Source organism: Ramularia collo-cygni (genome assembly GCF_900074925.1).
Source record: "Ramularia collo-cygni strain URUG2 genome assembly, contig: RCC_scaffold18, whole genome shotgun sequence".
In the NCBI taxonomy this organism is placed as follows: domain Eukaryota; kingdom Fungi; phylum Ascomycota; class Dothideomycetes; order Mycosphaerellales; family Mycosphaerellaceae; genus Ramularia; species Ramularia collo-cygni.
Genome location: NW_019716272.1, coordinates 220,114 through 243,905, shown reverse-complemented (window position 1 = coordinate 243,905; position 23,792 = coordinate 220,114). Strand labels below are relative to the sequence as shown.

General features: G+C 52.8%; 11 protein-coding genes; 9 read left to right on the top strand and 2 right to left on the bottom strand.

Moving 5' to 3' along the window:
* Positions 1 to 515: 515 nt before the first annotated feature.
* Positions 516 to 902, top strand: RCC_09533 (uncharacterized protein; the record flags this gene model as incomplete). XM_023774775.1 has 2 exons in its annotated part: positions 516 to 702; positions 754 to 902. 2 exons carry the CDS (start codon positions 516 to 518, stop codon positions 900 to 902), a joined length of 336 nt encoding a protein of 111 aa, XP_023630543.1.
* A 1,500-nt stretch (positions 903 to 2,402) lies between these two features.
* RCC_09532 (probable nonsense-mediated mRNA decay factor (Upf2)) lies at positions 2,403 to 6,199 on the top strand (the record flags this gene model as incomplete). XM_023774774.1 has 4 exons in its annotated part: positions 2,403 to 5,492; positions 5,542 to 5,677; positions 5,894 to 5,993; positions 6,193 to 6,199. 4 exons carry the CDS (start codon positions 2,403 to 2,405, stop codon positions 6,197 to 6,199), a joined length of 3,333 nt encoding a protein of 1,110 aa, XP_023630542.1.
* A 676-nt stretch (positions 6,200 to 6,875) lies between these two features.
* RCC_09531 (uncharacterized protein) lies at positions 6,876 to 7,235 on the bottom strand (the record flags this gene model as incomplete). XM_023774773.1 has 2 exons in its annotated part: positions 6,876 to 7,127; positions 7,182 to 7,235. 2 exons carry the CDS (start codon positions 7,233 to 7,235, stop codon positions 6,876 to 6,878), a joined length of 306 nt encoding a protein of 101 aa, XP_023630541.1.
* A 1,072-nt stretch (positions 7,236 to 8,307) lies between these two features.
* On the top strand, positions 8,308 to 9,089 carry RCC_09530 (uncharacterized protein; the record flags this gene model as incomplete). XM_023774772.1 has 3 exons in its annotated part: positions 8,308 to 8,485; positions 8,559 to 8,754; positions 8,813 to 9,089. 3 exons carry the CDS (start codon positions 8,308 to 8,310, stop codon positions 9,087 to 9,089), a joined length of 651 nt encoding a protein of 216 aa, XP_023630540.1.
* Positions 9,090 to 9,561: 472 nt separating this feature from the next.
* Positions 9,562 to 10,629, top strand: RCC_09529 (uncharacterized protein; the record flags this gene model as incomplete). Its single annotated transcript, XM_023774771.1, has 1 exon — positions 9,562 to 10,629. The coding sequence occupies one exon, from the start codon at positions 9,562 to 9,564 to the stop codon at positions 10,627 to 10,629; it is 1,068 nt and encodes a 355-aa protein (XP_023630539.1).
* An 817-nt stretch (positions 10,630 to 11,446) lies between these two features.
* On the bottom strand, positions 11,447 to 12,941 carry RCC_09528 (related to nuclear pore complex, p54 component (sc Nup57); the record flags this gene model as incomplete). XM_023774770.1 has 2 exons in its annotated part: positions 11,447 to 12,294; positions 12,344 to 12,941. The coding sequence occupies 2 exons, from the start codon at positions 12,939 to 12,941 to the stop codon at positions 11,447 to 11,449; spliced, it is 1,446 nt and encodes a 481-aa protein (XP_023630538.1).
* Positions 12,942 to 14,320: 1,379 nt separating this feature from the next.
* RCC_09527 (related to alpha-glucoside transport protein) lies at positions 14,321 to 16,566 on the top strand (the record flags this gene model as incomplete). XM_023774769.1 has 8 exons in its annotated part: positions 14,321 to 14,419; positions 14,724 to 14,828; positions 14,887 to 14,922; positions 14,972 to 15,278; positions 15,353 to 15,485; positions 15,538 to 15,872; positions 15,929 to 16,300; positions 16,352 to 16,566. 8 exons carry the CDS (start codon positions 14,321 to 14,323, stop codon positions 16,564 to 16,566), a joined length of 1,602 nt encoding a protein of 533 aa, XP_023630537.1.
* A 357-nt stretch (positions 16,567 to 16,923) lies between these two features.
* On the top strand, positions 16,924 to 17,588 carry RCC_09526 (probable NADH-ubiquinone oxidoreductase 20.8 kDa subunit; the record flags this gene model as incomplete). XM_023774768.1 has 3 exons in its annotated part: positions 16,924 to 17,303; positions 17,383 to 17,449; positions 17,559 to 17,588. 3 exons carry the CDS (start codon positions 16,924 to 16,926, stop codon positions 17,586 to 17,588), a joined length of 477 nt encoding a protein of 158 aa, XP_023630536.1.
* A 761-nt stretch (positions 17,589 to 18,349) lies between these two features.
* Positions 18,350 to 20,126, top strand: RCC_09525 (uncharacterized protein; the record flags this gene model as incomplete). XM_023774767.1 has 3 exons in its annotated part: positions 18,350 to 18,728; positions 18,785 to 18,994; positions 19,045 to 20,126. 3 exons carry the CDS (start codon positions 18,350 to 18,352, stop codon positions 20,124 to 20,126), a joined length of 1,671 nt encoding a protein of 556 aa, XP_023630535.1.
* Positions 20,127 to 20,513: 387 nt separating this feature from the next.
* RCC_09524 (uncharacterized protein) lies at positions 20,514 to 22,037 on the top strand (the record flags this gene model as incomplete). XM_023774766.1 has 3 exons in its annotated part: positions 20,514 to 20,883; positions 20,972 to 21,247; positions 21,298 to 22,037. 3 exons carry the CDS (start codon positions 20,514 to 20,516, stop codon positions 22,035 to 22,037), a joined length of 1,386 nt encoding a protein of 461 aa, XP_023630534.1.
* Positions 22,038 to 22,421: 384 nt separating this feature from the next.
* Positions 22,422 to 23,765, top strand: RCC_09523 (uncharacterized protein; the record flags this gene model as incomplete). XM_023774765.1 has 2 exons in its annotated part: positions 22,422 to 22,700; positions 22,767 to 23,765. 2 exons carry the CDS (start codon positions 22,422 to 22,424, stop codon positions 23,763 to 23,765), a joined length of 1,278 nt encoding a protein of 425 aa, XP_023630533.1.
* Positions 23,766 to 23,792: the final 27 nt, after the last annotated feature.

Below are 23,792 nucleotides of genomic sequence, written 5' to 3'. Positions count from 1 at the left end.
ATGTGAAGAATGCTCCGCGTTCCGATCAGGGCTATGCAGACTCATTTTCGGTGCTTCGGGTCTCGGCAACGACGTCACAGCTTCAGCTTTTGCTGTATGCAGAAAGATGCAGCGAATCAACGATCACAATTCGTCTCGACTCGTCAGGGGTTAGACTTCGTCTGGAAATAAGCATTTTTCGCAATCGTTTCTTGTTCGGCTGTTGGTGAGGGTGCCGAAATGCCTATGCTCGTCCACGCGTTCGATGGCGGGGTTCCCTTCGCGTCTCGTAAATGACGAGAATAGCTGCGTCGTGCTTGTGACCATGTTACAAAAACCGAGTCATTCCGTCGCGTGGACTGTTCTTTTACTCTTCGCAGACCATACCAGACTCATTCCTTAACGTTGTGGCCTCGCTCGTCATCCGTGGATCTCTCGTGTCTTGGAACTTCCAAAGCAACACAGCGTATCGGGACGTATAGTGCTCTTCAGATTGCTCTCATTCTTTCAACCGCCGAAACCATTGCGCCGGCGCAATGGCTCCTATTGCGATGCACATTCGGTCGCTCGCCAAACGGGAGACGGAGTATGCCTTTGCCCCGTTTTGGATCGTGCTCCTTGTACTGCTCGGGGCTGGATTCGCTGTCTTGTCTGCATACGCAATTGGCCGCCATTTTTTCCCTCCAGCAGCGGAACAAACTACTATCGGCCAAGACGAGAATGGTGAGTACCTGCTGGATTTTGTAATAATCACTCTTCTAATCAGCAAGACAGGTATGACCCAGACACAATACCAAAGACAGATCAGAATACGCACCCAAGAACAGCTCCAAGCTACCTATGGCTTCAGAGGCATTCCCAGGCCGTCTGTCGGGTATCACTCCAATCGGGAGTCTGGGAACGGCTCCATGGTATCCTATTGATCGCTGGATGGCATTGGACAGTAACAAAAATAAGCGATGWAGGAATTTGTCGAGGATAAGATGTATGCATCGAGGGGGGGCGGCACGCCAGATGGTATCTTGTAGAACGAGGCTTGACTGGAGCTCAATGGTCCATTGCGCCGCAGCCCTCCACATCCRCAGCCGTCATGTCGAAGCAGAATGCCGACGGAGACTTGCAAACTCATCACGCCGGGCGACATCGATGAGTTTGAGAAATATTCCCAGGCGTATCGTTCCGGACAAAGCATCGCGGCGATACAGACGTTGCTGCTGCGCAGTGCCCTCTCCTTGACGGCTTCCAAGGCTCAGCATGCCTGGCTCTCGTTGCCGAAGATGTAGCGAGATCTTGAGCGCGAAAATGAGCTCCCCATCACGACAAAGCTGGAAGGCAGCAAACTGTGTCGAATGTTTAGCACAGCTACGTCGCTGTATACTGGTTGCTCTCGACGATAGCGCTCCTCYATTGGCCTTTTCTTGCAACCACGATGGATCGCTCGCTCTCCACAGGAATGCATCAAGTGGTTGAGTACGCTGGAGATGCGCATGATTGTTGTGTCAGAGGAATATCCCTTCTTCGGTTTGCAAAAGCTCGGGGAGGGAAAAACAACAATCAAGACAACTTCGACTATGTAGGCCGGCAATGGTGGTGACAGCGGAAGTGTTGTTCTCGTTCAGCTGCGTGTTTGCGCATTGACGAGCTCCAGTTAATCACCCTTGTCCTAATCCTGATGGTTTGTAGGCCAAGCGCGGGGCAAACAGAAAGCAATGGAGGAGAGATTGTGACGAGAAGTGTGTGCACGTAGCTCTGGGATGGCAAAACCTAGGTAGAGGCCACAGTTCGAAAAGACATTAGCGTTGGAGAGGTGTCGCTCAATATCTCACACCTGAAATCGACCGGAGCATACTTAAGTAATTGTAGAGATGATCGGGAAATGTGAAGTGAAATTGATGTCAGTGGGCAGGTCGTAAAAACGACAGGTGCGAAGTCAGCAGGAGTGCATGGACCCCTGCTACACTTTCCGAAGGTAAGGTTCCATCCTGCGCGTCACCCCTTCGGATTTAACAGCTGCCCTTGTTCGCTGCCACTTGGACAACACCACCGAGCCCAAGATATCATCACCAACTTCGCACCTGCTCCGTCGCCGACCAAATGCAAGCACGAGACAAGCGGAGCCTGTCACTGCAACCCATCGTTCAAATGCCCGATCGCTGAGTCGAAAGCCCCACCATTCAATCACCACCATCCCACCACCGGATACCTGATGATGGCCGCAGCTGAGCGGCGCAGAAAGAGTGAGACTGCCATGTTGGTGCACCAGCTTCTGGCCTTGCTAATGCCGAGAAGGGGACTTGAAAGAGCTGAACGCTCGCGCGTGGAATGGAGAAAATGGTAGGCAAGCATATGGCAGGATAGGCAGCACGGAGGACTGACATCATGGACCAGACGTCTTCGCGGTCCAGGCCTCGCTGGACTCGAATATGAAGAAGAATACGGCCCTAATCAAACGACTACGCACCGCAATCACGCCTGCCAACGTCGCCACTTTCCTGCAGGAGATCCGATCCCTGTCGCTGCACAAATATCTCACCGAGATCATATCCGCCTGCTTCGAGGGTTTGACAAAGCTCAAGGTCTCTGGGGATATCACTGCCGGAGTCGAAATAATCAGCGCGCTCCATCAAAGATTCGGCCCGGAGGAGTTCACGAGTTACCTGGGCTGGTATATTGGTCGCGGCCTGGCAACCCCGGACAAGGCACAATTGAAGGCACTGGCACCCGATGTTCGTGAGCGGGAAGAAAAGGACAGAATTTCCCGTCAGCGTACGTTGCTGCGCGTGGCTACGGAGCTCTGGCTTGTGGGAGTGCTCAAAAGCTTGGAAGACGTGGCGAAGCCGGAAGAGGCCACCAAAGGACGTGATACAGGCAAGGGAGGCGACGTTCCTTCAAAAGTCAAGACCAACGGATCTCGCTCAGATGCCGCCGATCCGGAACCATTCCCCTTGGAGGTACTCAAGGATATGCTTGGCCAGGATCGCGAGCACGTGAATTTACCACTCGTTGTGCTCTTTGTCAAAACCTTTGCGTGGGACATTCTAGGCTCAAAGGCCGTCAAATCAGAGAGCCGTCAAACCGTTACCGAGAATGGTGCCACGACATCCACGAATGGTCACGCTGAATCCACAACGACAACTGAAAACGACGATGGCTCTGCTCCCGATCCACCACTAACGGCACCCATACTGCAACAACGATTCAAAAACATCCTCACTCGCTACTTTGACGATGTGAAAGCTCATATTGTACGGGACCAGGAGCGTTTGTCTTCACAAGGACGGCGAAATGCGGAAGCCTACGTCAAATCAGGCGAGGTGTTCGAAGATCGCCAGAACAATCACGAGAAGGCTCTCAAGGTACAGGAAAAGCTAGTCTCAAGTGCGCAAACTCTTGCTGAAGTTCTGGGAGCCGAGATGCCCGATCTCTCAGCAAAGGATAACACTTCTTCGGGACTTGAAAGCAGCATTGGTCTAGTCAAGACGGGAGAGTATCTTCGCGGACAAGCAGAAGGCGCGGGAATCTGGGAGGATGAGGACGAACGTCGCTTTTACGAGAACATGGTTGACTTGAAGGATCGAGTCCCTGGGATCTTGCTCGAGGACGGCAAAAAGAAGAAGACCGACGGCGATGACCAGGTCGGGAAGAAGACCGACGAGTCTGGTGAACAGAAAGAGAAGTCCGTTGAGGCGGATGATGCATCGATGACCATCGCCAACAAGACCGTGGGTGCACAKGTCGACGCATTGCTTGCCAGACTTCACGAGCTTACCACGAAAGACCAAGTCGACCAGTTCGCCATCGACTTCTGCTTTCTCAACTCAAAGGCTTCGCGTAATCGCCTCATCAAAGCTATTGAGGATATTCCTAAAGGCAGGTCAGACCTCCTTCCTCTTTACGCTCGGCTCGTCGCCACTCTGGGTCGTCATCTGCAGGACATTCCACAGGCGATGATTGCGTATCTGGACGATGAATTCAGAAGTCTTCAGCGTCGTAAGTCCAAGGATTTCCTCGGTCAAGTCCGGATGGTCAACATGCGTTACATTGCAGAGCTCACCAAATTTGGTGTCGTTCCCGAGCATGTCATCTTTCACTGTCTCAAAGTCTGCTTGGACGACCTCTCCCGGATGAACATTGAGATCATCGCAAATCTTTTGGAGAACTGCGGTCGCTATTTGCTGAGGAATCCCGAGACGTCGCCTCGCATGGCGTCTTTCTTGGAGACCCTGCAACGGAAGAAGGGCGCTCAGCACCTTGGTCAGCAGGAGCGCATGCTCATCGAGAACGCCATGTACTACGTCAACCCACCGGAGCGCGCCGCAATTCAACAAAAGGAACGTACTACCCTTGACCTCTTCGTGCGCAAGCTGGTCTATGTTGACCTCAGCAAGAAAAGCCTGGACAAAGTCATCAAGCAGATCCGCAAGCTGCACTGGGAAGAAGATGAAGTTGTGGATGTCTTGCGCAAGATATTTGTCAAGCCCGGAAAGATCAGGTATGGTAACATCTACCTCCTTGCCATGACCTTGGCAGCTCTCTACCGCTTTCACACCGACTTTGCCATTACCGTTCTGGATGAAATCCAGGAGCGTGTAACTGTGGGCTTGGAGACGAACGACTTCAAGTACAACCAGCGCCGCATCGCCGAGGCAAAGTACTTGGGCGAGCTCTACATGTACCGCGTGGTCGACTCGGCGCTCATCTTCGATACGCTTTGGAAGATGCTCAATTACGGGCACCGTCACGGCTACGCACAGCCGGGTGACATTTGTCCCATCGATCTTCCCGACGACTACTTTCGCATTCGTCTAGTATGCGCCCTACTCGAGACATGTGGACACTGCTTTGAAAAGGGTGCTGCAAAGAAAAAGCTCGACTTCTACCTGACTTTCCTGCAGCTCTACATCAACATCAAGGAGCCCCTGCCCATGGATATCGAGTTTGTCGTGCAAGACACGTACAATCTTCTGCGTCCGCAGTGGAAGCTCGTCTTGAATGACTTGGGCGAAGCATCAAGACTTTTCGCCGAAGGTGTAAAGCAGAACTACCAGGACGTTGCATCTGGCAAACTYCCGGAGCCAGAGGAAGCAGAGGATCTTGAAGGTGAAGGGGACCTCTCAGATGACGTCCATGACGGGGAGGATGGCGAGAATACACAAGTCAAATCTGACAGCGATGATCACGGAGAAGGTGACGACGAAGCACAAGCTGACGATTCTGATGACGAAGAGCATATTGTAGTGACACGACCCGAGGACCAGCGGGATCCGGAAGCTGACGCAGAATTTGATCGCGAGCTAGCCAAGATGATGGCGGAAAGCGTCGACTCACGCAAATTCGATCGCAAGACTATGTTCGATGTGCCGCTTCCTATGCGCCGTACTGCGCGCGATGCGGCTACGCCAGCTACCGCTACCGAAGACAGCGGTGGCGAAACGGCTCCCGTTCCGGCTCCCACCAATGGCGCAGGCACCATGAAGTTTGCGTTGTTGAGCAAAAAGGGCAACCGCCAACAGGTATGTCTCGCGGTATTCAAAAGATTCAGCCTCAAGCTAACATTCTCAGACTCGATCGATCGATCTCCCATCCGACTCCAACTTTGCTATTGCTATGCGCACTCAGCAACAGGCGGAGAAGGCGGAGCAACAGCGAATCAAGAACCTTGTTCTCAACTACGATCTCACGGACGATCAGCAAGACGGTGAATCACCCAGCTTTCATTACATACCATCTTCGCGCATACACGGACAAGTTCGTCTCGTGGGTACAGGCTCGCTCAACAGCAAAGTCTATGTCAAACGCCAGAGTCAATTTCAACATTCGACCACCAGCGGCGAAGAGAACAGCAGTCCTGAATCTACTAGCCCTCCACCTGACGACGCAACTCAACAGCAAGGCTCATTGACTGACGAAACAGGCTCGTTCGACACCCTACACGGCGCACCACGATACGATAAGTCCGGCAACACTCGCAGCAAGCAGCGAGCTAGAAAGCTTCAGCTGGGAGACATTGATTGGTACGGCAACCGCTCCAGTTCTGCTGCTTCAATTTCCATTCCTCCGGAGGGCCAAGCGTCACTCGATCAATACGTCGTCGACAAGAAGAAGTCGATGCGTGGTGGTCGCGGCGGCGGCTTCGGCACTCGGCGTGGGAGCGCATGCGCTCTGTCTTTGGGATCAAAAGGCTGACCGGCTGTCAATTTGTGACTGTCACAGGACATAACGACGAAACCTACCATGGGCAACATTGCCTAATACGTTACCTACTACGATCGAGCGCAAGATGATGCTTCCTACGATGCATCGGTATCTGCCAATGACAGCAAAGGGCTCCAAATTTCAAGGTCCCTTGCTCGGATTCATGCGTCACATCCATGAATTCAGTTCGAAGTCGAATCCGAGGACCACCGCCAAAGCAGGAATCGGCTTTGCACTTTCGTCTGAGACCCCATCGGGGACTCTTGGCCGTAAGTCCGACCATCGGTGCGCCGGGCGGTCGTGACATTAGCGAAGAGGGAGGGCAACCGAGACCTACGAGACCAGTCGAGGAGCGAGGGGCCTCAAAGGTTGTGGCGGACGTCTTAGCACAGACTTGGGGTGAGGTACTTTATTAGCTACATCCACTCCTTAGGCTATTCCTTTGCGTTTCAAATTGACATGAGTGGAACAGCGACACAGTCGCAGTGCTTTTGATCTGACAGTCTCATACGTAGGGAAATCTTGCAATTCGACACAGCACAGGTTACATGCTGGAGGTAGAGTACAAAGGTCCAAAACAGTCACCCTCCCATATCACTCGAGCAGGAATATAATCTCACATCAGGTCTCGGTCCACCGCTCGCTCGCGCTCACAAGCCATGTCTCGTCCGTCCGCCGTCACGATCGCCCACTTCCTCACTTCAATGCGAAGTGGAGTGATAGCCCGCACTCTGCTCGGTGGCGGCTCTGGTGAGAAGGTTCTCGTGCCTCTCGCGCTTCTGGTCATCCTTCGTCGGCGCAGCTACGGTGTTGATGGACTGGCCAGCTGATGCCTGCGCCGCTATGGCATTCTGGTAGTGATTTGTTGGTAGGTGCGCAACGTGGTGCTTCGTCTGGGTAGGATGGTCTGGTTTCGGGATCTGGGTGGTATGATGGTCCTGACTCTGAGTGGGCTGGTGGTGTGAGGTTTAGTACTTCTGGGGCTGCATGGGCGTTGTTGTACTCACTGTGGTGCTTGGGTGAGATTGACCGGATAGTCCGCTTGTGGGCTTGGATGCCATTGAAGCGCGGGTGACGGGGTATTGAATTGATAAGGTTGAGTTTGATTTGCTGGCTGCTGTTGATGGCGTTGATGGAGTTGTAGTTCGGTGGTGTTGAGTGATGCGGCTGTATTGAATAACGAAGAGAAAGAGGTTTGCGTTACCTGCCTGCACGCTTGGTACTTGCCAGGATAGCTGATGGAATGGGTGCCTCGAGCTTACTTTAGTGAGAGCTTCCAATTCAGCGTCCATTGCCCCTGCTCGGAAACGGAAGTTTTAAGCATTCATGGACGTCTGGAACATTTGAGTCGAAATGGGTACACACCACACCACAAGGCAATGGAGGGAAACGGAGGTGGCTTCAGAATGGAACGATCACACCACTTCGTGTTTCCATGCAATGTCGATAACGTTGCACCTTGATGATTGCTTATGTTTGCTCTACGATGGTGAGGGTGTAGCAATGCCTTCTGCTTCAAAGCTTTCCTAGACGGAACTCCAGGTAAGAGCCATCCATACGCCTGCAGCCGTTCGCTCGGCGACGTGCTACCTAGGTAGTGTAACTCTAGTGTCTCTTGGCGCTCGAGATCGAATCGCCCAATCGCCGGAACCGTTTCCCATCTCCGACCACTATCGTTTCTTTTACACCGACAACACATCATGGACGGTAGAATGAACAGCCACATGACCTCGTCCCTTATCGCATCGTCTGCCACGTCAGATTTGTCCAACCATATCGGATGAATGTCGAACAGAATTGAACAATTGTCGGTGTGGTGATCAAGCCACTAATGATACACCACTGCGGCTATGCACATAACCGATTCATACCTGCATGTCCTTTGCTCATTGGGTCAAGTGCGCTGAGGCCGCATATCGACTCGGTATTTGCCATGCTGTTTGCTGGGAGAGACACGGTAGGTGTACAGCACGTTCATCTCCAGCCCGCCTACATCATTCAAGACGTTCTTTCCCTCAAAATTCGTGCGCACCCCCAAAATCTGCACCTGATCATCAACGCTACCTCAAAGACACATCGACCTCGCCGTCCCCACATTACCCCCTGTGTGATCAATATCGGCCAACACAAGACATGGACTTTCCGCCGTCGCCTGCAACTAGCGTCTGCGACTCTCTGGATGGGATTGAGGATCTGGATGCCTTTCTTGCCCTTCAAGGACCGATCTCTGGATTGCCAACACCGCCAATGGATCGGAGTGCAGTAACATTCGATGAAACTGCGACCGAAGAAGCCGAAGATATTGCAGACCGTGGGTGCCCAAAGCCAGCAGCGAAAGAATGAGGGACTGCCCCTCTGCTGTTGTTCAAGGCTGACTCGAGCAGGTCGTCGCGTCACGGCACTCTTCGCGGGTTGTGTAGGCGACTTGACAAGGGCTAGCTATGGAACCCCTCCACATGTCGACGTCAAGCGAATACAGCACATCATCGACCTGGCAAGGCGGCGGACTTCCCGCGAGGTTTGCGTCGTGGCTTATAATATTCTTTGCGAATTGCGAGATTTGGCAGAGTTAAAATCAAAGTAGGTCTGCGAGTGTGTTCTTCGGCTCTTTCAAGACAAATTACTGATTTGCCGGCAGTTCCCCAATCACTCTACCTGCGGACACCTTGATCATTTGCGCCATGCAGCTCGCTTCAGATTTCCTCGATGACAGGCCAATATCTAACCACTACTGGAACGAGGGGGCATCAGGGGTTTGGCCAAACGATTCGATGCAAAGCTCGAAGCTGAACATGCTGTTCGCGATCGACTGGCGGCTTCATGCGCTGAGCACGCTCGAACGCATCGAGCACACAATGTCTGTCTTCCTTGGGGACACAGCTCTTTCACCTGACTGGAATGCATGTGTGGTGTGATGTTCTCACCTTGATGATATCGATCGTTGATCGTTGTGAAGATTTAGCGGGGGCGTTGGTGGTGAAAGACATGATCAAAATTGCTCAAACGACGGCATTGCGATGAATGAAGGGCTTTGGCTGTGGGCGGATCCGATTTCCCAGCGGAGATTTCTGCCAATGAGAGCATCATGGTACATTTGATCATCCTTTTGTGGATCATTTCAATCGACTCTCAATTCTGTCGACAATTGACGCGGATTGGTTCGGACTTCCCGCCCAGCTTCGTATGCAGGACTGGGGCTGTACAGTAATAAGCTAACTACCCAATGCCAGGGCCCTTTGCTAGACTGTCGGCGATCGAAAATGGGGCGCCTGAGAGGCTCAGACCCAAACTCTAACCCTAAGGAGCTAACGATAAACGTGACTCTTCGCCCTCTCTCAGCTTTATTTTCTTCATCCACTCTTCTGAATCTACAACTCTCCAAAAACCATGGTTGCCGAATTAACCCAGCCTGCCCGAGCGAGTTTACTTGGGCTGCCAGTCGAGCTTCGACTGAAAATCTTTCGTCTAATCTGGCGGTCGCTTGTCATCGAAGTCAAGCGTGGAGCAGCAAGATATGCCTCTGAGTCTGACTCTGAGTCTGACGAGGATGCTGACGCCGACTATGAGGAGCCAGAAATGAGTCGCAGCTGCGACATCTCACCACTTCCGGGCACTCCATCCGATGTTGCGGCCTTGCGACGTGCGTGCAAGCGATTCAGTCATGAGATCGACGATAGCTGGCATTCGGAGGTCACCTATCGCTTCCCCACCACCGTCTCTTTCATCGACGTGCTCAGTCAGTGGTCAAAGGAGAAGGTATGCAAGTTACGCTATGCGTACGTTGTGGACTATCCGCTCCCTGTGTATGCATTCGACGAAGGAGGCTACTTTATGACGCTTGATTTCAGCGACGCATTGCCGATGTTTCCAGGCCTTCAGCTTGAGCTACTATCGGTGGAAAACATCTGGCTCACAGCAAATGGCGAGCCTCCGGACACTTGGTGCTTTTCAGCCACGGTCGGCACGGTCAAGGCGCTGCTACTATCCAGCGGATGGAGAAGACTTGAATACCATTCCGGCATTCTTCCATTGACTCCAACGCAAATGAGTCAGTTGGACATGGCCGTGGAGAAATACAAAACCGAACGAGCGGAATTGGATTTTCGGTATGGTCTCGGTCGTGTGCGGCCTCATACACACTCGCACGGAAACTTGCTGGATTTCAAACTACCCGACGAGGATTATGGTGTGACACTGCAGCTCGTAATGGAATGGTATACAAAACATGCAGATGAGAAGAAGGCTTGCGGTATGAACAAATACCCAGAAGGAGTCACTAGAAAACATGTAGCCATGTGGGCGGAGAGAGGCTCAGAAGCGGATTATGTTCAAAGTGGACTGGGGCTCGCACCAACATTGGCGAGTTTTGAGGGCAAGCTTTCATGGGTGGAGCTGAGGAAGACTGATGACTACTTGACTGGAGATGGGGCGCATGACCCGACGAGTTATCTGTGAGAAGGTGGAGGTTGTTGTTATTTTGTCATTCACTCGAGGACAGATCAGTCTTCTGTCACAAGATCTTGATCTGCAATGATTCCTCGTACTCCGCCGAMTCTTGCGGAACCGTTAGGAGATTCAAGGTACATGTCCTCACGAGCATTGCAAGCAGCTTCAAATACCATTAACACGACTCAACTGTGGGAAAGGAGACCTACCGACAGTCGATCTCAAAGACGATGCTGATGCTGTGGAAGAGCTCTTGTAATGGCTGTACCACAAAGATGACCCATCAGTTGCATCTAGAAAGTGCACCTTCGGCACGGTATTTTGGTATATTCATCTTACACGATGCTCGCCGTCGATCAAATATCTGCTTCCAGAATTCGGGCAGGAGGGCTTTGTCCTATTGTCGAGTTTGATCCCGTGAAAATGTTGGCAGGACTTGCGAGACCTCACCTGCATGCTCTTCTGAAGTCCTTACTAATTTCGGCCACATTGGTCATCCTACGAGTGCTGTCTGGCTCAGGAGTTGGTTGATCATGGGAAAGCCCTGACAGTCGCGACGGGCGGTGGGTAGGACTTAGGAAGGGTACACTGCTTGCGGTTTATGCCCGGGCTGATCCCTCATGAAGAGTGCCGGACGTCCAGCAAGCAAATCCATTGTCCAACTCTCGGAAGACATTGCCCACCCAGCTGAAAAGAGACCAATGAACATCGTAGTACGCCGGCGCTCTACCGGGCAATGCACCAACGCCTCGCTCAATCAATCGCCCATAATGCTACACTTCCATTCAACCCAGTGTCGTCAAGTCAAGTTCCGCGCGAGTTCCCCTCAACGCCTCCTCTGCGAAGCCTCCCACTCGATGAATTCTTTCCGCACCTCCCCTAGCTCCTTGTTGAGATGCTGAAGCTGCTCATCGTAATCCTTCAAGATTTTCCTCGCCCGTGCCAGAATGTCCTCACTCACACCACCTTGTGTGCTGCTCTGTGCTTGCTCGACCTGTCCTTGCACCCTCTTGCCCTCTTCTTCCAGCCACCGCATCCTCTCTCTCAGGGCCACCATGCGCGCCCAGATCTCATCTTCTCGTCCCACGAAACCAGGATCGAAGACTTGCTTTTCCAGCCCCATCAACGTCTTTCGGAGACTCTCTTCGGCAGCATCCAGTGCGTAACCTCTATTCCGCAGGACCTGCACCTTGACCGCCAGCTTCAAGCATCTCTGAGAGAGGATCTGATGCTGCTTCTTCGCCGTCTCTATCCTGACGGTAATGCGCTGCTGATGTGCGTCCATGACCGCGGAGAGAGAGTTGTTCATTTCATGTAACCTGCCGCGCATCTCTTTGACTATCTTCGCCTGAATCTCCACCCGGTCACCAAGCGCCTTGAACCCTTTCACCAATACGGGAACGTACGCGAGGTTTGAGGGGGTCTCGACGCCGTTGACAGTTACTGTCGGGGCAGCAGGCTTTTGTGATAGGGCTTCCTCCCAACTCTTCTCATCTTCGCCGCGGGAGATGTCTGGGTAGTAGAATGGCGCAAACTCCTTGGGCACGGCGTTGTAGAGGTAGGTCTTGAGGATGGTGGAGGTGGGCTGGTCGGGAGTGCCATTTGGGTCCCATTTCGAGCGCAGCGTGATGATTTGGTCGGCGATTTTCTTCTCGTTGGGCACTGTAGAGGCACCTAGAATTTGTCAGTGGAGGGACTGCTGGAAGAATTTGAGGTAGCGTACCGCTGAATTGCAGTCTTTGCATCTGCGCATAGGTCATCGTATGGCCGTTTGTTCCGACGGACACTGTTTGAGGGTTGAAAATGGAGCTCCCCATCTGCTGGTTCTGATTTTGATTCTGTGCTTGATTTTGGTTTCCATTTTGCCCGGATGTCGCGCCGAACATGGTGTTATTTTGGGCTGGCTGCGTCTGTGTCCCAAATATGCTCGTAGTCGGCGCGTTGAAGAGCGAGGTGTTGCCAGWCGCGCCATTGTTGTTGTTGTTGTTGTTGTTGTTGTTATTGTTATTATTGTTCTGGTTGCCAAAAAGCCCGCCTGATGGTTGCGCAGCGGGCTGTGCTCCAAAGCCCGTGGTATTGCTTGCGGGAGCAGCATTGCCAAACAGGCTAGTTGATGCAGGCTGTTGTTGCTGTTGTTGGTTTGTGTTTGAGAAGAGGCCTCCTGTGGATTGTGCTGGCTGCGCGGTGCTTCCAAAGAGCCCGCCAGTGGACGGTTGTTGAGGTTGCGCGGTGCTTCCAAAGAGCCCGCCAGTGGGTGTCTGTTGAGGCTGTGCTGTGCTTCCAAAGAGGCCTCCAGTGGATGGTCGCGTATTTCCAAACATATTCGCGCAGACAACAGCAAGACGATGTGAAGTCAAGAGAACGAGTGAGGTGTAGAAAGTTTTGGCTTGGAGAAGCAGCGATCGTGAGCTTGGGAAGTCGCGTCGGCGCTAGCCATTTTCGTACATAGAGGACGTCGATAACAACAAGCGCTCAGGAGGTACCTTACCCAGGTAAATAAGGTAACGTGCCATGCATCTCAGTTCTCGCAACATGCAGCATCTTCCATGCTGCCTGCCATGCACCAAGTAAGCGACTCGGTACCTTTTCGACATCCCATAGCTGACGAGGCTTGCTCTACAAATTCTGTTGAAACATTGGGCTAGTGGAGTCAGAGCCGTGGTGAGAGCGATTCAGCCTACCGTGATTGATCTGGTCCAAGGCAAAAGCGGGGACAGCAGAGCGGTTCGCAGTAGACACCGTGAAGCTGGCTCGTTGCACCCGGCATGACGGCGATGCACACTGTACCTCGAACACCCCTATTTGAGACGCTCGCAGCGGCAGCACCAGCACGCCGCAACCTCAATCCCTGTCGCACGCCACGCCTTCGACAGAACGCACGAGCCGACTATGTGTGCTGTGGAAATCACTTGTTGCTTTAGTCATCGCTGCTATCGTCTCGTGGAATTGTGGGTGGCTTCCAAAGAATGAAGTGAKGACTCGGGTCGAAGCAGGCGAACCTGTAGCACATGCTTTTAGCCAATGCCACGGACCGCAAGGAATGTTAATTGTAAGTCGAAAGGCCCCTGACATGGCCCTGACTAGCAGCCCTACGCCCACGTGCGACCATGCTTAGAGATCTGCACTTTCACTGAAGTTGAACGATCTAGAAAGAAAAGAATGCATCTCATCGTCTGTGAATGCGATCTCAAGCAGGTTCAAGCAGCGATCGTCGCTTGGCTTCCCCAAAGCGTAACCCCACTGGAGCCGGCTTGGCGGGCTTGTCATGCTTRYCTGCATTGCAGCTCGTGACTGATCCTCCAGTCGCTTCGAGCGGTGAACTCTGAGGCTCTGGAACGTGGTTTTGGAGGCTACGGAGTATTTCACTCCGTGTGGTTGCATGGGTAAAAGCGGGGTGGTGTTGCATCGWCCACGGGAACACGGGTGGCGCTCAAAGCAAACACTGGTATTGGAGGACCATGCACAAGCATAGCGAGCGGTTAAATACCGTCCCCAGCTTTTACCCCGGACCCCGACTCCTCCACCACGGATCAGCTGTCAATCGAGGCATGTGGGGGGTTGTCGCGTCCGAGCTCAAGCACGTACATCTTTTTAATACACTCCCCGGACCACTTCACGCTTCGCTCGTCTTTGATCAACCTCCCACAAACACCCACCTTCCTGGAATACACCTCGACCATCGAGGTCAACACCATTTGCAATGTCTCTCCGCAACGACACCGAGAAGACGCTCTATGCGGAGGAGGTCGAGCACACGGCTGTGTTCGATGAGAAGACCGATGCCGCGAAGTTCAAGGCTGTAAGTGAGCACACCGAGGCGCGCAAGGCATAGAAGATTTCCGGAGCTGTCGATATGAGGATCGTTCATTGGAATTGGACATCATCAGTCATCCCCAAAATGTCCCAAGACCTCGTTCTGTGCAAGCTCGACGACTCGAGGCCTGGTAGGATCCTTGCCACTCAATCGAGAGAGCTTTTCAGGGCGCTGGTGTTGATGGTCTCTCATATCGATAGCTTTGAGAATTTCTCGAAATTACCCCNCCCCCTTTCTCCTTTTTTCCATCACAAAATCATCAAAGCATATGCTGACATCCTACTTTCAGGGCGCCATCGAGGCCGAGAATGCCGAGCATAACATGACGGTATTGCAGGCCGTCCGCGCTTACCCCATGGCCTCATTCTGGGCTTTCGTCGTCTCATGCACCATTGTGAGTCTCTTACTTCCGCTGAGCATATGATACCACACAACTGACAATTCCCGACCAGATCATGGAGTCGTACGACGTCTTCCTGCTAGGCAACGTGACTAAGCCCTTGATGGATGTGTGTGTTACGCTAATGGTGATTGCAGTTCCTCGCCCTGGACGCGTTCACCAAAGACTACGGCGTCTTGACCTCAACCGGCGAGTATGTCGTGGTAACCAAGTGGCAGTCTGCTCTCCAGGTCTCAGGACAGCTCGGTGCGCTCATCGGTGTCTTCCTCGCTGGTCCTCTCACCAGTGCCATTGGATACCGTTGGGCCAACATCTCCGGTCTCATGCTCCTCAACGTTTTCATCTTCTCTTTCTACTTCGCCAACTCGCTGCCGATCATGTTCGTTTCTCAGCTACTCGAAGGCATCCCTTGGGGTATCTTCATTGCCAATGCGCCTGCTTACTGTAAGTACCTTCATGGACCGCTAATGTGGTCTCGAGGTCGTTCAAGACATTGACACTGACTTTGAAACTTGCAGGCAGTGAGATCGTCCCCATTCAGCTTCGTGCTCCCGCTACTCAGATGCTCCAGATGTTCTGGGCTATCGGTAGTATCATTGTTGGCGCCGTCACCTACAGATACAACCAGCACGAGTCCAACGATGCGTACAGGTGCGTGTCGACTCGACTTATCTTAAGTATCTGGACTGACAAAACCTCGCAGAATTCCAATTGCGCTGCAGTGGATGTTTCCCACTCCTCTTGCTATTCTGATCTTCTTCTCTCCGGAGAGTCCTTGGTGGTTGACTCGAAAGGGACGCTTTGATGAAGCGGCAAAGTCAGTCGAGCGCCTAGGCCGCAAGTCTGCAGTCAACTCAACCGAGTCTGTTGCTATGATGCGTCGTGTCATTGACAACGAGCTGAGCGATAAGAAGCCAAACCACATCGAACTGTTCAAAGGCACTGATTTGAGACGTACCCTCATCGTCTGCGGTGTCTACGCGGCTCAGAACCTCACTGGTAACCTCATCGCCAACCAAGCTGTCTACTTCTTCAGACGTAAGTATCGAACTTGCAATGCACCACCTATAATACATATGCTGACTCGCTTGCAGWGGCTGGCGTTGGTACGAACACCGCATTCGCACTCGGACTGATTACCTCGGCCCTGCAGATGATCTTCGTCATGCTCTCCTGGATTCTTACCAGCTACTTCGGTCGTCGATCCATCTACCTCTGGGGTTCTGCTGCGAACACCATCCTCTTGATCGCTCTTGGCGTCGCAGCTTCGATCGGTGACCCCAAGAGTCACTCGGCCGCGCTGGCACAGGCATCTCTGGGCTTGATCGTTTCTGTGCTCTTCACCCTGGGACCTGCGCCCGCCTCGTGGGTCATCATTGGTGAGACATCGGCTATCCGCCTTCGTCCGTTGACGACCGGTATTGGTCGTGCTTCCTACTACATCATCGAGATCCCTTGCATCTTCCGTAAGTCCCCCAACCTCACGCTTCGCTGTAACATGAACTAACATCACAAAGTCGCCTCGTACATGCTCAACCCCACCGGTGGCAACCTGGGTGGAAAGTGTGGTTACGTTTGGGGCGCCACGGGCCTGTTCTGCTTGATCGTCGCATACTTCCAGCTGCCTGAGATGAGACATCGCTCCTACCGCGAGATCGACATCATGTTCAAGCGCAAGATCCCTGCTCGCCAGTGGAAGAAGACTGTCATCGATGTGGAGGATGACGAGTAGATCTCACGGCCTTGTTTGCATTGCATAAAACGGCACGGTATGGACGACCAGCAATGGTAGCAAAGCTGGACGGATATTGAATGTCTCTCGAGGAGACTCCAGACTAGCATCGAGTTGACGTCAATGAAATTAYCTGTCCCAGCAGCAAATTGCCCTCAAGTGAGCGTATCAATGTGATGTCCTGCCTAGTAGTTATTTGATCCAGCCATGTGTCATATCCATGGATGGAAGTGAAGTTGTACCCTGCGGGTCGCGCGGATATCGGCCAATCAGATTACGCGCTTATCCTCACGTCTTGGACCTCTCCTCCAAAGCCATTGAAACCATTGCGACGCCAACACATTCCACACCAACAGCATGGCCGCCCGACAGCCCAGATTCAACCAGCAGGTGCTCATCGACACCACCCCTCTCCCGGACTCAGTCCCCAAAGTCCCAGAGGTCGGCGCCTCCTCCGCCCCGCTCCTTTCCGCGTCCTTCTTCATCGGCGCTCGATGCAAACCTTACAATGACGACTTCATGCACTGCAAAACTGAGGCCAACGGCAAGGGCGAGACGGAATGCTTGAAGGAGGGAAGGAAGGTCACGCGTTGTGCGGCGAGTGTGCTGGAGGATATCAACCGGGAGTGTTTGGATTCTTTCAGGACGCACTGGAAGTGCTTGGAGAATAACAACCAGCAGCTTTGGCAGTGTCGGGCTGCGGAGCGGGGATTGAATGCGTGTGTTTTTGAGAAGCTGTAAGTCGATGGGGAAGGGGATAATCTGATGAGGTGGGAAAAGGTGATGAGAGGAATATGCGTACTGACTGTTGGCCAGGAAGTTGGAGAAGAACATTCCGGGAGCGCCGGATAATGAGACTCCGGTGCATCTCAGGAAGAAACAGGTATGTTTGATCATTCACCCTCCTCCCACGTCCTTGACTTCTTGTACTTCCCCTACCATCCCGACATTCCCTGTCTACTACAAAGGAACTAACTTGGATTGTGCAACAGATCTATGCTCACAGTCTCTACGGACAATGAGTGTGAGGCAGGCAGATCCGGTTCCTTTGAGGGTGGCCAGTTAGGCGATACTTCTGCAAACGTTGCAGCTATGAATGTGTTTCTCTCTCTCATCTGATCCCCAGCTTCCATGCCATTTGACTCTTGCGCCGGTGGGATGTCCACCGCTATTTTAGCCCGCTGTGATCTAGGTATCGATGTGGCATATTCCACCTGAGGTACCATGTACATCCTGATTTCCAGACACATCCGATTTGCTTGCTGGCTGACGGTTGGTCATGGGAAGAACACTGAGCTTGCTGACATTTGACAGAATGATCGCTTCACTCTTCGCTGTTCAAGCACTTCGTGAGCTCGATTCACGAGATGTTCGAAATATATCCATCACCCAATAACAACATTAACGCCAGCAACTTGCCCAAATGTTCCCATAACTCTGCTTCGCTCCTCGTATGGACCTCTTTGACCATGGTGATCGACGCTGTGCTGCACCACAAGGCTGTGAACGTCAGCTGAGAGCTGCAGGCTCAATACTCCAGAAGCTTCAGGTTCTTTTCGCTTCTCTTCTGTTGTCACTTTCTCATTCAAATGCGGGCCACGAACCTTGCCAGCAATTCACTCTGACTCTGGCCTCTTTGGTAAATATCACATGCAAAGCACKCACAGACAACCGCGTGCGGTTCCACCCGATCCCGCTCTTACTTACATCTCCACAACGAACGCGCACATCCTCCACTTCGTCACCAACAACACTACCTCGACAACTCGACAACGCCACAACAATGTCGGATCCCTGTCCAGGTCTCACCGTCCGCTTGTGTGAGCGCACGGGCGATGGTCCGCCCAGGAAAATGATGCACACAGCTATCAGTGTCGACAAGAAGCCTACCATTTACTCGGTGAAGGCGACTCCAGGAGACCACTTTGGCATTATTGTCAAGATCAAAGAAGACTTTGATTTCGGAGGAGCAGAAGGCTTGCGTATCGGAATCACCATCATCGACCGCGCGCGAAATGCATGGACCCAACAGTCGTATTATGTGGACGCGACGAGCAAGTGGCGTGGCTTTCAGGTGTTCCACGAATTTGATGAGTCCCATCCGTACGCTGGAGTCATCGAGGGTGGTCGAGAGTTCGCTATGCCTCCCCCGTGGACTAAACGTAAGTACCCAAGAGCTTGGATGTCCGACACAATCTAACACCTAAAGACATTTCAGACTCCACGAACCCCAATGTTATCAACGTTTCTGTTCAGCGCGGTTACCTCACTCCGAGCCTCGTCGCCTTTCCCCGCGGAATGACGCAGGAGGAATACCGTGGCGGCAAACTCAAACACCCAATTACCCAAGAACAGTTTCGACCTTCAGAAGGCTCGATAGATCGAGGAATCGTGGCCGAGTATCAGTTCCGCAACAAGAGAATTGCCCGTAAGTGGTTATCGAGTTGAAGTAGACGAATTTAGCTGACTTGCTCGCAGATGTCGCGAGTCCGGAACACGAGGTCGAGGAGCCACAGTCGTCCACAGCCCGAGTGATGCGTTCCACCCAGAGCAATTTCCGCGACGCAGAGGGTGTATCTGCTGAGCGCGCAGAACACGTCTCCAACATGGCGACTTCGATCAAGCGCGGTGACAGTGCTCGGAATGCTGGCCTTCACGCCACGGCGCAGGACTTCCCGACGATGAAGAAGTCTGAAGGCGTAGTCGAGGTCGGACATCCACGGCGGTCCACTCGATTCACTCGCAAGGAAACGCAGAAGATCCTGGAATTCCAGCACTCTTCGCTTGCTTCAATGCAAGCCGCGAAGGAAATGAGTCTCCAGTCCAAGGCCAAGATTGAGGAGCCTCCACGCGAGATTCCCTCTCACCAATACTGTGAAACCTTTCGTAAGGTGAAGCGGGGCAGCATGCCTCTCAAAGATCATCCTACTCGGGACAAGTCCGAGTCCGACTATCCCGGGTTCCCGCCCGGACACAAGTTCGACACCATGGACACCATGATTGCGTCCTTGCCTGAGGAATTCCGTCGCGATGCCATGGCTGCAATTGCCAAGGATGCCAAGCCTTCAATCAGTAACCCTACTCCGGAGACGTCTGACGGCCGCACGTCATATCCTGGGTTCCCGCCCGGACACAAGTTCGACACCATGGACACGATGATCGCCTCCATGCCCGTTGAATTTCATCGCGATGCCATGGCTGCAATTGGCATGAAGGTCGAGCCATCCATCAGTGACGAGGCGAAGGCTCTGGCCCTCAACAAGATCAGAGCCACGGACATCTACAACAAAATGTGCATCACCACCAAGGAGAGGACGGACAAGGAGATCGCTCCGATCAAGGTCCAGAACCTCAACGACGAGGATGCTTCCAAGATCGACGAGCACAAGACACCGACGGTGGGAAGCGAAGACAATGCTTCAAACTCGAACACGGGAACGACTTCCAGCAACGACCTCGCCATCAATGGTCGTTCCGCCGAGCTCGATGATGGAGACTACGTCTTTGTGGATGAGCCCGCTGCTGCTCAGGTTGCACGCGGTAACTGCGTCTGCTCTTGAACTTCTGAGCGATGCTGGCCAGATCTGCGAAGCTGCGGCAACATATCTCGCTTTGAACTGGCGTTCAGGATCCTGCAAAAAGGGATCTGACTCGCGAATCGAGGTAGGAAAAAAGCCGCTCAGCTTCAGAGCGGGTGTGCTGTTCTTCTAGCTTGTTCGTCTACTCTCTTTTGAAAGTTGACGCTCTTTTAGCATTAGAATGCAATCATCCAAACTGTTCGAAAGACCCATGTGTGACCATCCCTGTTTGCGTGCCAATCCCTTGTTCCCCTACAACATCCAATTTGCCGCAACACAAACGCGAAAGCACATATTTAGTACTAATTCTGCTGCCTTCCGTCCTCTACATTGAACTCATTCGCAGAATCTCTCATCTCCACCTTCATCATGGCCACACAGAGCAGTATCTTCATTGGCGTTGTTGACTTGAACGGCAATGAGGTCTTCCCTCAGCTTGAAGGAATCGAGAAATCTTTGGCGACTCGCACCTTCCAAGCAATCCCGGGTAACAAGATCAAGATGTCCATCCGCTTCCCAAACGATGTCCAATTGCATGGCGCTGGAGGGTTCCGGACGACTATTGCTATTGGCCACAACGACGAACAATTGAGCCAGGCTCAGACGTACTGGTATGATGCTGTTGATATCAAAAGCACGAAGATCTCTCACGCTTGCTTCTACGTTTGGCCTGTTTCAAACCGCACCCAGAAGTCATCGCCTGTCGAACAAAGTTTCACGATGCCAGTCCCACAGCAAAGTAAGCAAGAAACAATTATGGCCTTGCACGCTTTTGTCAAGAGGCAATTTGGATGAAGGACTCTGCACAACATTCTGACTTCGCATAGACACCTTGAACGACGATGACTTGATGCAATGTTACGATATTGCGCATACTGGATGTATTGTTGTTTCTATGACCCGTGCAAATCTCGATACAGGCCGCGCGGAGAACAGAAGCTCGGATCAAACACCATCCAAGACCGAGCCGTATGCAGGAATGCAGATGGACTTTGGTGAAAGTCCGAAAGTTGTCTGTAAAGACTGGATTGACACACTCCCCGGAGATCATGGCAAACCTCTCGTGTGGGTGTTTCGTAATGAGATGCCGTCTGAAAGCTCAGGTACGTTTCGTTTGGAGCAAGATCTGCTGCAAGTCACTAACACAATGTAGATATCGCCATGAGGGCTGACATCCGTGAGGAGCAGCGGGCRTCTGTTACGCCAATCGAACAGGAGAACCACGGAGTTGTCTCCATGAATGGGGTCAGGCCTACGATTCCGGATGGCGAGGATAATCAGTCTCATCGTGGTAACGACAACACCTCTGCGGAGAAAGACCTTGGAGAAAATGGCCACACCAACCCCGAGAGACATAGTACCGAGGATTGGACCATTGAAAGAGCTCTAGTCTCGGATGAAGACATCGAAGCGGCTCTATGGGCCTCTCATTGCGACTTTTTGAAGACCAAACACCCAAAAGAATTTGATGAGATGATGCGCGCTCTCGGCGAACAGCAGAGAATCGAATGGCTCAAAGAGCATATGCCGTTGGTCTTGGAAAGGGAGGCGCGAGGTCGAGCCGGACAGATTCCGCGTAGGGGATCCAGGGAAGAAATGCATGAAGTCGCACAGGCGATGATTAGATCACGGGCCGACGTCCTGAAAAAGAAGGGGGGTGCGCCTCCTCAGGGTTGGTCAGATGACGACGAAGGGAGCACAGATCCCGATCATGGGTCTCAAGATGGTGATGTTGATGAGAAGAAAGATGATGATGTTGATGAGGAGCTTCGAGTACATCAGAGCCAGCGAGATGCTGAWGAACTCGTGGCACGATTCGAAAACACTCGCCTCAATGAAGAGAAGCTCAAGCAAGAGTCGGATGCAGAGGAGAAGCAGGATGTAGAAGATTAAGTGGTGTGCTTCACTACAATTCAGGAAACATCTACCTCCCTCTCACTCTCGGTTCCGAGAGACGGTGTTGTTGAAGATCGCTGGGTCTCCACGCGGCCAATCGGTAGCCACGCTCACGAGCAGCTAGCTACACCACGAAAATCCTAGGGAGAGACCCAAATTTTCGCCTGACAGCATCGCTTGGAGGTTTCAGTCGCTGCTATTAATGTAGAGATATCTCTGAATTTAGGGCGACGACCGTCTGTCGCTCCTGAGCGACCACTCGAGGTGAATTGCTTCACTTCACTTTTAGCGGCTTGGCGCTGTTGTTGTTTACTTCTCAAGCTCTAAAATCTCCCCGCGACAAGAGACGCGACAAAACATCAACATCCGAATTCCAACACAATGTCGGTGAAGGACGGCATTCAGGTTGATCTCGAGGACTCGGCCGGCAGTCCAATCAGAGCCATCGATGGCTGCATTGTTGCTGCGCCGGGCGAGGAGTTCGAGATTTGCATCACGATCTACAACAACTTCAAGTGGTTTGCGACGTCGTGTCTTTACGTTGAGATTGCCTCTCGCGATGGCAATGGCGGCAGACAACATGATTGGGATGGCGATGAGACACAGGTGCTGTGCATCCAGAAGACCGATGCAAACTCCGGTGTCATCAGGATCTCAAAGGTATGCACACCCCACTGTACCCAAAGTCCATTCTATGAGCGTAACTGACAGTGGTGGATCCGGTAGATGAAACTTTGGGACATACACGAGACCACAGAGAACGCTACCAAGAAGCCATTCCTGATTCCATCGCCGCAACCTGAGCCAAAGCGTTTCGGAGCAGTGGACGACAAGCCACCGGCCTTGCAGGCACGTCGTGGATGCATTCAGGTGTCTTTTGTGCGTGGCCGTCTTCCGGCTGCTGGTCGCACATTCAAGCGGCGGACGGCGGATCCGCGAGACTCTCAGGTGAACATTGCACAGCTCAACGAGGCATATCAACATGTCAATCCCAAGTGGTTCAAGCAATTAGCGGGCGACAAGGGAGATCCCATTACATTTGAATTCCAGAACATGCATGGAGAGACAAAAGCGGTCGTCAAGAAAGAGCCCGGCTTGATGGAGACTCAGGCACAGCATGCAGCTCCTCCTGCCATCATGCAGTCGCCAGCAGCGGTGATCCCCAAGTCTTCGGCGGCCAACAGCCACTTTCCGCAGAAACAGTGGGCTATACCACTTGCGAGCTCCAGGCGCCGCAGCTCGGCCCTGAACACCATGCCAGGAGCATTTCCGCAGAAGCAGTGGGCTGCATCACGTGCGCCCTCCACGCGCCGCAGCTCGGCCCTGAACACTACGCCACCAAGGTCCATGCCTGGAACGATGCCGGAAGAGCCTGTGAGCCCCGAGGCCGGAGTTGAGGACGAGGACAGGATCGTCATCACCACTCCCACCACTGCCCGTCTGACTGTCTCGAAGAGATCGAAGGAAGAGTCCAGCACTACTCGCAAACTTCCCGTGGTCGTGACGCCACGCCGTGTTTCTTCGAAGAGAGTTCGGGAGCCTCGCACTCCCAGCCCAGCGTCGAACGGGTCGTCTCTGTTCATCAGCGCGCATGCGAGCCCCTCAGCCTCTCCTACCATGACTCCAATGTCTTCGCAGAAGAAGCGAAARGTCCAGTTGCTAGAGTTGAAGCTTCAGGAGGTTCGGCTGGAGAGGCAGATCTTCGAACTCAGCAATGAGGATTGAGAGAACTGCTGACTGCAGTACACCCAA